Source organism: Nothoprocta perdicaria, unplaced genomic scaffold (genome assembly GCF_003342845.1).
Source record: "Nothoprocta perdicaria isolate Ctin4 unplaced genomic scaffold, notPer1 scaffold_96, whole genome shotgun sequence".
NCBI classification, from domain to species: Eukaryota; Metazoa; Chordata; class Aves; order Tinamiformes; family Tinamidae; genus Nothoprocta; species Nothoprocta perdicaria.
This window is the reverse complement of record NW_020456265.1, coordinates 835171-847966: the sequence shown is the minus strand read 5'-3', so window position 1 is coordinate 847966 and position 12796 is coordinate 835171. Positions and strand designations below refer to the sequence as shown.

General features: G+C 39.6%; 1 protein-coding gene across 2 annotated transcripts in view; it reads right to left on the bottom strand.

Moving 5' to 3' along the window:
• The window catches only part of DYRK1A (dual specificity tyrosine phosphorylation regulated kinase 1A), a 51428-nt gene that overhangs the window by 18943 nt on the left and 19689 nt on the right, over window positions 1–12796 (bottom strand). The window contains exons 1-2 of one of the 2 annotated variants that reach the window (XM_026053013.1): window positions 12243–12262; window positions 1952–2151 (exon numbers count right to left, since the gene is read on the bottom strand). In XM_026053013.1, the coding sequence (XP_025908798.1) occupies window positions 1952–2151; window positions 12243–12255 (213 nt within the window). In that variant the 5' untranslated portion in view covers window positions 12256–12262. Of the gene's footprint in view, window positions 1–1951; window positions 2152–12242; window positions 12263–12796 lie in introns of those variants that run through there. The other variant, XM_026053014.1, reaches the window with a different exon arrangement.

Sequence of the window (12796 nt, the reverse complement as noted above, 5' to 3'; positions counted from 1 at the left end):
GAAAAGAAAAGAAAAGAAAAGAAAAGAAAAGAAAAGAAAAGAAAAGAAAAGAAAAGAAAAGTTGTGAAGAATGAGAATGCAGACTTCAAGAAGATGCCCAAATTCTCTGGCAATGGGGCTTAAGGGAGGGGACAAAGATGACAGAAGAGCAGCAGTTCTGAGCTGAGTAGGGAGAAGACTGTATAGACCTCACATGCAATTATGGCAAAATAGCACGGCAGAAGCTATTTTATATCAGGATGAAACTGAGAAAAGAAAAACTGAGAAAAGAAAACTGGGAAAATATGTATTTTTTTTATAATCTAAAACTATTAGTTGTGCAAAGATAGCCTTATCACCACTATCTAGATGGCCAGCTGATCATTTCTTCATACAGAAAACTTCTTGGGACCAACCACAACTGTTCTCCTACATTCATATCTTCATCCCAGTGGGTCGCATTCTTTGGGCAGCAATTCTTGGCTATTCTCCAATTTTTTTTTTTTTTTTTTTTTTTTTTTTTTTTTTTTTTCTTTCTTTTAGGTGCCATTTTGAAGGTACTTCGAACGCAAGCACTAAGTGTTGGTGACACATCCTGAAGTTCCCTGATCCGGCTTTCTGGCTTGAAACACGAATGACTAAGCACTCATGTGCACTAAGCTCACAAATATGTACGGCTTATTTAAGTACCTTGAAAGGTTTCAAGCAACTTTTCTGAATTGAGGAATTGATTCACTAACTTTATTGTGGATTTTCTAGGGGACTTCTAACCTAAAAAGGTCACACAAAATAGCTTTGTAGATTTCCTGAGCTAAATACTATTATATAAACAGATTTGTTCTTCCTCTTGAGTGGCCTGACCTTTGTCAGCGCCATTCATTCACCTTGCTGTTGTTCACAGTKTCCTAGACATGATGTATCTCCGGATTTTAGTATCAAGTGTCTTGGCACTTTCTTTGAACATCCTCATTCTCTCTAATCTGTCTACCTTTCTGCAGGAACTCTACAATGTTTCTACAGTGTGATACCAGCAGAGCATCTCTTGAGGGTACTGCAGATTACTCTGCTGAAACCTTCTTGAATACAGGAGGACGCCCGAATCTGGGAACAGCAAAAGATTTCACTCTCCATTTTCCCTAAATGGAACACACCTCATTAACCTGCATCAAGTTTTCAAGCTTTAGCTCTCTGACTTWTGGATTTTAAGTTCTGAAACTTATCTGTGCATGTATCTCCAATAACAGGCTGTGCTCCTACTACAAAAAGAGCATATCTTTTCCATGGTGGCATGCTTTTGTGGCTAGTAAAATAGCAGGCTACTATTTAGGAAGATAGTTCAACTGTTGAAGGCCGTAAGGAAGAACTACTCATCTTAACACCCAAAAAGCATCCTTATCCCTAACTACATTTACTGTATTCGTATCAGATGGGATGCACCATACAGAGAATGCTAATTTTGACAGGATAAAGTAGAATCCCAATGATATCATAGGTTTGCATTTTATCTTCTTTAACACATGTATCTTGATTAGTTAAAATTGTCTTTTGTGCAAACTTCATCACTCCAAAGGTGTTAACCAGAGACTCTCGATAAAATACTCCCTATTAAAACAAAYAATAAAGCAATTATGTTTCAGCATCAAACAGCATTGAAAAATCAACTATAATCAAACCTGATTTCAGCTCACTGATTGGATAATCCTTCTTCCCCCTCATTTCAAAAAGATGTTAGAAGGAGAGTAAGCACAGTAAATATTTACCAGATGTTTAAAAACAACTTCCAAAAATTTATTCTTCCACCCATCTTTGAAAAGTTAGAAGCTAATTGGTTAAAAAGAACATACACGTCTTGATCCTGTAATCACTTTGTAGAACTTCTGCGTTATTATAAAATATATATTTATGGCTTACAAACATATTTACAGAGASAATAACATCTAAATACTACAATAACTTCTTTGACATCACATACCTGGTTAGTTAGGGGCTGCGGAATCTGGTCAGTGTACGATAAGGCAGAAACCTGTTGGTCGTTTATGTTCTGCTGCCGCCGATCACTGTACTGCTGATGCGAATGGGACATCTGTCCAGCCATCTGAAGGCCAGCAGCATGGAATGAAAACGATGGTGCAAGCCGAACAGATGAAGGTTTGCATGCTGAAGTCTCTCCTCCTAGAAAGACAATACAAGATTTCAATGGGAAGTGTTTTTGAAGTATTTATTTCAGCTAGTCTCCATCTCCTAGCTTACAGAGCAGATAAGCACTAATAGATTCATTGTTTTAACATATGCAACAGTTTCTATATGGCTCAAAACAGAAATCATACTGCCTTCATCATAAGTACATCATAAGTAGCCTTATCATACATAAGGATAAGGCTACTCAGCTGAATTAACTCTTCCAATTTCATTTGKGGCAAGCTGTTCATTAAGCGTTTGTCTTCCTATTTATCTTCAATGCACCATCACAAGGCTGTTCACAGCAACTTTTAAGGACCAATTTATGCTTAAAAAAAAAAAAAAGAAAAAGACAAATTCATCTTTGCTAGACTCAGCAATTTTCCTGCAAACTGCTTAGCTCGCCAGCCTACATTTTCAACTTTCGTCCTTCTTATGACGCAACTCAGTTGTGCTTCAGCTCAGCTTCCTGACTCCTGTTGAGTTTCATCAAGGGATAGGTAGCAAGCACTGTAACTTGAATTAATTCCTTTTTGGCAAGGAGAAATCAGACTGCAAGAAGCAACTGCAAGGCAAGAGACAAACAAAATGCTTGGTGTCAAGTTGCGGGAGAATCGCAAATTATATGGCCRAAGTCCTAGATTCCAGAACTTCTTGAGAAATGCCAAATTCCACAGGCAGACAGAATCTGCCTCTAAGTGGGCCAGTTCCCACACCTCTCGGAGCTGTGGTTTGAGTCCGCTGGCAGATGACACTCACTTGGATCATGGTCTGCCTGTAYCTTCGCACCCTTTAACAGCGGAGGACAGAATTATAAAACAAATTGGTTTCCTCTGTTTGCTAATGAAAGCTTAGGATGTTCCACATAACATCCACCCTCTTGCCTTCTGCTTTTTGCTCATTATCCCAAAGGGGGGAAATTCTCTACATGGATGCAACGTTGGCACAACGTAACAGACAGAACAGGATGAGACAAGTGGCCAAAAGTACTGGAGCCAACATTGCCATTGAAAAAACACGTGTGGAATTGCGAGCTGAAATCTGGAGGCACAATTATTGGGTAAGATTTAATTTAGAAGTGAAATAATCAAACATCTCACAGTAAATGAAAAAGAACTGCACAGGGTGAAACCATGAACAATGATAAATTTAGGTAATAAAAACACTTCTCAGGGATTCATTAAATCCTCAATCAAAATGTCCAACAAGGTGCCAAGCAGAACAACTACCTGTTGTACTTAACATTCTACTTTTAAAAAAGAAATAAGAAAAACCCAAGTTCTCAAAAGTGCTATGATAAATGCAAACTTCTCTGTGTGCACTGTAGGGCCCTGGTAACTCAGTGAGGAATTAAGAAAACCTTACAAACACAAATGAGATAAAGAATTCCCTCATCTAAAAACATTATATTCTAAGTGGACTTGAAAACCCTTGACAGTTCTGTAAGATGTTTACAAAAAAAACTCTGTAATTTTTAAACCAAACTCAGTCCTAGTAGCTCTGAAAGTGAAACTGCCCTTCAAACTTAAAGACTGTGATTTAACTACTTGAGTGTAAACTTTTAAAAATATTTGCATCTTCTCCTCTTTCACTCCAAGTAACATCTTGTGTCCGCCCATGCTATGAGTAAAGGATGGTCATCTTTGCTTTTCAATTTTAAATCTCTTCTCTCTTGAGAAGAGTCCACCAGCAAGATGCTGAGGCTGCAGCTTTCTTGGTCACTTGGACCAACTCATTCAATTTTAGCAGCACAGTCCCAGAGAAGAGAACTGCAAGGCTTAAGATAAAGAGATTGGACTGTGGAATCTMAAAGAAAACTTCTCTTAGAACTACAGATAGACAAATAACTTAGAACATTCAAGTCAATGTTTTTTGGAGTTGCAATGTTTGTGATTAATAAGCAGTTTGGAGTCGAACACGAACAACTATATCAGCTTCTTGCAGTTAGTTTTCCCAATGTCTGAGCTCTCCAAACAAATTCTCTGCCCATCGGGGGCTTTAGGAACTTTCTCATTTTCTGCAAGTTAGAGATGTCCACAAGTGCTCTTATTCCCATAGCTGACTGGCTCCTCAGAGTGAACGGGTGCTATTCTATCCACTTATTCTCTATTTCTTCTAACAGGTTACTAGATGTTTCTTGACTCATAACAGTAAATTATGAGTGTTCTGTTGGGATTAACTGTACCAGGGTATAGTTGCAAGTACCATGGGACAAAGTCTGAAGTGTGGGCAAGGTCAGATATTTTCCTCAAGGTTCGTATCATGGACATTATTTTTGTTGGTAGCTATGACTGCTTTCAGCAAGGGAAATCTATGAACTCTTGTGTTTCCATTTCAGTGACACTAAGAAATGAGAAAGATGGAAATTATTTGGATACTGATTTTCCAGAGACCGTATCTTTGGTTCTTAACATTTTGACCCCTTTTCTCAAATTCTGTGCAATTGTATGAAAAGTAGTTTAAATGTCTACCCAAGAGCAATAGAAAAAAGTATGCTAAGATCCCTAAGCATGAAGTAAATTAATAGATTACAGATTGGGAATGGGAAGAACTATTTTAAGAACGGGGCTTACCTGATCTGTTAGTTCAAAGCCTAACAATCTACAGCTGAAGAGACAAAAATGTGTCTTTGCTTGTGACAAGACTAAACCAGATCTTGTGCTACAGGAGCTACAGAAGGCATTGCCACATTTGCCACATTTTAGCTTTGAGGGATGTAGCTTTTTCTCCTGTAGCCATGAACGTTACAGTTCATTTGAAGTGAAGCTGTTGAGCACACTCATAGATTTCACTACAATCCATCAGAATTCATCACWGCACAGCAAAATATAAATTATAAAAATTGTAGAATTTTTTTTTWAATCATCTCCAGAAAATAACAGTGAGCAAAAAAAGTCCTTTATAAAATGTTAAGCGGTGGTACAAAGGAACCACTGTAGCTATAACCAAAAAAAAMGTTCGAAGGGAACAATACCATAAATATGGTAACTAAGAAAACTTAAAACTATAACCTCAAAARAAACTCATAATCCCAAATTATCTGCAAATACCAATACTGTGAAAATGGATTAAAGAAACAAGGTGTGACTTAATTCCTCAAAGAAGTACCTGAACATAGTGAGGGGTAAGTCCAAGAACACATTTCTTTATTCAAAGAGGATGGAATATATTTCTTTCACACAGGTTTGTTTCAAATGATTCCTTTTTCAAGTATTAGAGAAATTAGTAACTTGAGTGGAAAAGAAATACTTGAGATGGTAGTTATCAAATAGTATAAACATTATGTATAGTTATTTTAATCTAAGAAAAATACTGATACAAAATCCAGCTTTTTATCCCATCCCATTTTAGATTCATTTCTCCCCCTGCTGACCTCAGTCTGCACAACTCTATTAAGCAGGAGCTCCTCCTCCTGTTTAAAAGCGCCCAGAGTAACCCAAGGAGAGCCCTGCACTGCGGCTTCCAGCCTTCAACACACGGCACGAAGATTCAGCGACAGTCTGTGAAGAGCTGGGGCGACAGTGTGGGAGTTAGGGCAGCAGTGTGGGCCACCCCAAGCACAGGCCACTGCCTCCAACACAATGTAGTCCAGTAAGCACCGGGATGTAAACGTTTTCTAAACTTTGTATATTGTGGTCTTTTGACTTTGGTACCCAGTAGGTGGAAACTTTAACTCGATGTTTCCCTACAGCTGAAGCACCCTCCAGGCTGACCGCCTCTTGTCCATGCTACAGCCCTTTCCATCGTTGTTGCTGCTTGGCTACCCACTGAGCACATCACTCTATACATGGTAAAAAAGTCCACACGTTGCATACAAGATGCAGGCAAGTGTAACCTTATTAAGTGTTTCATCCTCCTTTTCCTAACAGAAAGTGTGTCAAACCATAAACCTGTACCAGGTACTACCTTCAACACTATATACAAAGACATATAAACAACACACAACTCTGGACTCCAAGCACAATGAACATGTTAAACCTACAGTCCCACAGATGCTGAACAGCAAATTAGCGCCATCAGAAAGGTCAAAGATGGCAAGCAGAAACTAACTTCTCCTCCTCTGCACCTACATAGTCATATCATTCCACACATATAGCTAGACTTGCTGTGTACCATTATTTCATCTTTATCAAAATCATTCTTTCTCACATGTCTTCCATAAAACCTGGAGCCTTCCCCCAACAGTTATCACTGCCTAGAGAGGCTGCACGAATGGCTCAAGTGAGGAAACAGCTGGCTCCAGAAAGTGGTGCCATGATACTCTTATCCACACACGTTCTGTACCTCTCCTGTGCCAGTTCCAATACTGACTTCAGCCTTCCATGAACCAATTCAACCCACTACATGAAGGAAAAAAAATAATAGCCAGCACCCTACTCCTAACTGGTTTTGTGGGTTTTTTTCGTTTTTCTCCTTTGAGAKTAGCAAGATGAATAAGATCACAAATGTCAGCATTAAGCAAGTGACAGGATTTCTCTCTTTGAATCCGTGAATTGTTAGATCAGCTCCTGTCTCACGAGACTGCACCCGAAGATTCCCATGGCAATAAGATACTTTCTTTGCATTTCTGTTCACCCAACTTATTAAATATACAATCTACTTCTCAAGATATGTATGTGAGTGTCTTTGTGTCACTGTCATAGTTCTGCTAAAGTATTCTATTTAGGTATACCTATATTGAAGGATGAAAAAGGAGATGAATTCAGACATTGAAATTACTGGAATATAAAAAGAAATGACATTTCCTTAATACGTCTTCATAGCAACTTACTCCAAATTTAACAATTAAAGACAAAAATGGACAATTGTGACCTTTTTTTCTGACCACCTGAATTATACAGGCTTACTACCACATGAAGCATAACACTTCATGTTTGACTAAAGAATCTTCTTAAGCAGCTGCTTGTGATTTCAGGACACCAAGAGATGGAGAATTCAGTAACAAAATATCAGCAACAGCCTGACAAACCGAAAGTCGGCCTATTGACTGTTCTGCAAGATGAAGTAAGAGAAAATGGTGGAAAACCCCAATTTCCTAACAATGTGTTTGACTCACCTTGGAAAGGAGGCAGAATTTCCCATTAGTTCCATAGCTTGCCGGAGTGGGGAAAGTACGGTACAACACCGTTTAGCTGACAGAAATAATGCAGGTTGACATCAGAATTAGAGGTGACTGCTTGGGGCTATTCCTGGCCTCCTAGGCTACCCGGTGTCGTACCGTGAACTTCACCAGTGAGATGCCAAAGAAACTCCTCTATTAGCTGAGGAACTGTACAGCCCTCTTGCTTTACAGAAGATCCTCCTTCCTGCCACCAAAGTTCCTCCTTCCTCAGAGTTCTGGTCAGTCTTAGTTTCCAAAATCCATGTTTGGGAAAGTTCTCTGCACTCTCAAGCATTATGACACCTGGACTATTATGCTGAGAACAGCTCCAAGACGCAAGTCTGGAAAAAGGAGAACTCAACTTTGCTCTGTTTTAATATCCAACCACCTCTGCATTGCTTCAATGCATCTTAAAACAGGCACTGAGCAGCAGCAAGAGCTGTGCCTTGGCAGCCCCCTGTTCAAATGAACCCACATTTAAGAGAGGTTTCATCAACTCTAAAGTCTTCCAAAGCATAATAGATGTTAAGCCCCTGGATTTTAGAGTTCAGAATGACCATCTTTTTAAGCAACAAGCAAATGCCAACCTGAAATCTAAGCAAGCTACAGCTCCACTGAAACCCTGCTTTGCCTATTGTGCTTGCGTGCTGTGTTTAGGAGGACTGCACTGGAATTTGGAGGCTCACAGGCTTCTCTGTTTGCTCTGGAACAAGGAAAGCTGCCAGAGAACCAGGGAACAAAGGGGAATCACCAGCAGCACCTGCTACAGAACAAACAGCTCCCCTCTGAAAAGCCCACAGTAGTTCCTCTCGGGGACACAGCATATTACTAAGAATAACTACTTTACAGGTTATTCTACAATAACTATTCAGTCAACTTCCCTCTACACAAATATCAAATATGAACTTCCCTCATGGCAAAAGTAAATCCTAACCTGAAGAAGCACCATGCTGTCAAGTTGACCTGCTCAGCAGGCAAATTCCTCTAGCTCATGGAGTCCCAATTGTGCCCCTTCCTCTTGGAGCAAGCTAAGAGTAGATGCTCAGGTGACAAAAGACCACCCCTGGGTGCCACCTTTCCCAACAGTTTGCCAACCTTCGTGTCACAGCACATACATGACATGCCTGTCCCGTACTTGGTTGGAAGGAGCCACAAGCCTTGAGAAAGGCTGGCCAAGAGCGGACACCATCAGTTGCTCCAACAGCACTGTGTCCATCACACTTACCCTCTCTCTCCGGGGTGATATGTGGACTCGGGACAGGAATAACGTGCGCGCAGGCTCCGCAACTTCTGTGCAGCGAGRCCCGAACCTCTGGGGGGCACCAGTTCGTGTTCTAGTTCACTCTAACTTTCAAAATCAAAATCCCAAAGCCCAGTGTTTTCAAACTTTTAGTTGTTAGAAGCAGGTCTTTTCAAGAGCAAGTTTAGAGAGACCTACAACTCTACAAAGTTGTGAGGACTGAAGGCAAGAGTAGGCCTTTCATACAGACCGGAAACTTCCTCGTAGGTATATGCAGGGCTGAAACAGCATTAAAATTGAAAAACACAGTGCACAGCAGTTAGGAAAAATCAAATCAGAATAATCAYGCAGTTTTAATTTAGTTCCTCTATGTAAATAAATAATAATACATTCTACTTACACAAATACCCTGTTTATTTTAAAATCCAGAATGGAAATAGCACTCACTAAATTGGTAGTTATACAATAAATATTATTTGTACTGTATTCAATGTAATATCCCCTGATACTTCCTCAGACTGTGTTCCAAATAAGAACATTAATGGTGACACGTATATTCTATATAGCAGGCCTTGTTGTTGTAATCACRTAATTTCTTACAAATTTCTTACAAACAACAATTTCTTTGTGTAATATTCTTATGAGCCCGGTTTTTACTTCCATTCTGCAGAAAAACAAGGAGACATGGATAAAGGACAAAGGGTGCGGTGATTTTAAATTCCTGAGCATGTATACAAAGCATTCAAAAGACTAGTAGGTAAATATCTGGTTTACAGAGCTCTAGAGAGGAAATCCTTTAAAGGATGTTAAATTTCAAGTATTTATGAAAAATAAAAACCAAATGACAGGGGTCTGAAAGAGATGTTCTCCTGCACACAAGCAGAACCAAACAAGAAAAGGTACTCGATTTTTGTTGGACTAAGCATTAGAAAGTAGCAAGTTTCTTTCAAGCAAGAGGGCACTCACACAGGAATGACTTTGTAAATTAAAGCAAAGATCCGCCTGAATCAGTGTCCTTTCTCCGAAAGTGGCTGACAGCAGCCACCTTGGGAAGCAAGGAGCAGGGCAGGCACAGAGCAGTACCGGCTGGGCATATTCTTCTGCTCTCCAGCGCAGGAATTACAAGCAGCAGAGTCCTTGTGATTAATGTAATCTATTTGATGCATCCTCCTCTTCTAAGGATTTGCTGAATCACTTTTTGCATGTCAGTTTKCAGCATCCAGAACCTCCCATGGCAGAGAGCTCTGCTGCTTACTCACGGGCAGCATTAAGCACCACCTCCCTCGTTATAAACCTGCCATTTTTATTAGGGGATCTCTGCTGAATAGCAATAAAAACTGAGCCTGCCTTCCTGCAAAGGGGCAATCATACTGATGTGATGAAATCAATAAGAGGCTTCACATCAACAATTTTGTTTATGCTACTGTTGGGAGGGGAGGGTTGTTTTTGTAAGCTCCCTTTTGACACGCTGACTTCATGTGATCTTCCATCAGATGATATTCTAATATTTAGAGATGAAACATTCCTACCTGCTTAACTGCATATGCATCAACTTAGTATTTAAGCTTTCTCTTTTTATAATATACACTTAATATTCTTCAGACACTTTGTATTCTTCAGACATCATTCTTATCCTCACACTGTCCAAATCTTAGCCACAAACCCGCAGCCCGAGACACTGCTTTTATTTAAGCAGTTTAGTTGATGATTGAGCCCAAAATGATATTTATATTATGCAAATAAAATAAGTGAAACAGAATAGCTGAGCAATCAATAGGTAATTGTTAAATATTTAATGAACATTATTTAGAGTACTAACATTTGCTTACAAACTGAAAACATTTGAAGCATTTACTAAAAACTTCAAAAGACCACTGTGTAAAAACGAATAGTATCTGATGGACTAAAAGAAGAGAATATAAACCGAATATTAAAAGACATAACAAAATTACTTATTTTTCAGAAGCAATCAATGCTGGTGAAAATGTACAAAAATGAATACATTTCTTTTTTTCTCTCCCCCATAATGCTGGTGTTTATTATTTTATTTGATCATGCCTAAGACTATGCAGTTTTTAAGTTTCCTAATTTAAATCCTGCCACTTACAAACATGAACATAAAGACATGGGAAGACGGGCACCTGCTGTTTTATGAACAAGGTGAAAGTTCAGAACAGCTCTTAAAATGGAAGCAAAGATTTAAGTGTGAATATTACGATAAACCGAAGTTTAAAATCAAGTGCTCAAGTCCAACTAGAAAAGCATGCTTAATCTAAGTCTAAAGCCCAAATCTGCCCTTCAGTTCCCACTGCAACCTGCAGAAAAAAAAATATGAAAAGGAAACATTGTTTCTGCAAAAAGTTCTGTCAAATTCACTACGTACTATAGTGAAAATGAGAAAGATATTTTCCATCTTGTAAGTCATGATAACCTTGTAACATAGACAACAGAAACACAGTGACATAGAATTTAAAATTACATTATTTTATGAACTCATTTCATTAAGCGTGCTATAAAAGAAACACTGCACTTGGATTTCAGAAGACTTTATGCAAACTGCTCTTCAAGTATGCACAAGTTTTATTTTATCTCCGTATTTTATTGTCTGAAGAGCACTGGAAATCACTGAGTTTCTCCATTAAAAGAAAATGTTTGCTTTACTCAAAAGCAATCAGATTTATCAGTTTTTTGATGTAAGGGTTTACAAAAGAGCTGAAAAAATAAAACAAAGCACCATCAAAGTAAAAATCTGATACAATCATATGCTCCCCTTAACAGTGTGCTTTACACTTTATGGTGAGTCCAACTGGTAAACAGTTGTCGACCATCGCTCATCTGACCCAGTGCTCTCACGACTGGTTTAGTCCTAAGAATACCAGCATCTGGCTGTTCTTCTGGGTTTTAAGTACCAATTAATCTAACTTTTAAAAAGAAAAAACAGCTTGCGTTACATTTTCTGAACGTATTTACTACACCGTATCCGAAATTTTTCAGGGATACAAAGGATTGCAAGTCTTCCAACACCAGGGTTACACTTGGTCAAAATTATGCTCCTAAAAGTAATTTCCACCATTACCAGTAAATGCTGGTATCACACCTCAGACACGTGTTAACACCTATGGGAAACAGAAGGTGGTGGGGAAGAGGGCGAAAATAAAGATAGATGGATTTAGTCCATTAAATAATTCATTTCCCCTCGTCAGTTCTACTGAGTGGGACAGAAGGAACGTGAGCATTTATGCGAGCTAAGCCCRCAGCTTGGACCACTAATGAAGGCAGAAGGAAGGACGGACGGGCAAGAGAAACTCATCTATGCCTGCACAGAAGAACTAGTTGGTTTGGAAGGTGGCAAAAAGGAGGAGATGCAGATTTAAGCAACAAAAATATTTTAAGACCAGATTTCCCAGTATTCTTAGGCAGGAAAGATATATAGGACAGAAAAAAAAATCCAGACTGAACAGTTACAGCTAAGAAAAAAAAAAAAAGAGACATGTGAATGCACCATTTTTAAAGGCAAGTGTGCTCTAGAAATAGATTATTATATAGCCGCACACAGTCTATGGATAGTTATGTCAGAAACAGAAGTTGCTGCATTTRGGGAAGTACTGGTATTAGGTGCAGACTTCATTGCTGCTCCCAGAGGGTCTTACTGCATGAATCTTGGGTTGCTTCAGCACAGAGCACTTCAATTAAAAAGTGATTAAAAAAAAATCATAGAGTATACCCATCTTTTTTTAAGCTAACCTGGTTCTCTCATATATGAGTGTATTTATTAATATATATATGGTTTTGTCGTGCATGTAGAGACACAGACGTGTTTGTGTGTGTCTGTGTGTGTACACAGAGACGTGCACCCACAAGGACACACACAGGGCGCTCACACACAGCTACACATTGCTACATATTGGCGCACCCGCAGAGGGCTTTGGGAGCCGTTAGCTCCGATGGCGGCCGCCGCAGACCGTTGCGCGCTCCCCGCCCCTCGGCAGGCGACACAATGCAGCAGAGGCGCGCGCAGAAGCCGCCCCGGAGCCCAGCAACAGCGGCTCATTAGCATAGCCTACCACCGGAAGGGCGCCACGCGATTGGAGGGGCCCGGCAGGCGGGCGGCCAATCGGCGGCGGCTATGCAAATAGCATGCTTCAGTTGCCAGGGGAGAGCCGCTTCCCATTGTCCAATAGGGAAACAAGCAATAAACAAGAAATGAAATTGAGCTTTGTCACATTCTGGAGCCGCCGTTAACGCTTTGCAGTTTAAAGCGAAATTAGCTCCATCTACAAAGGATTAGAATCATGTTC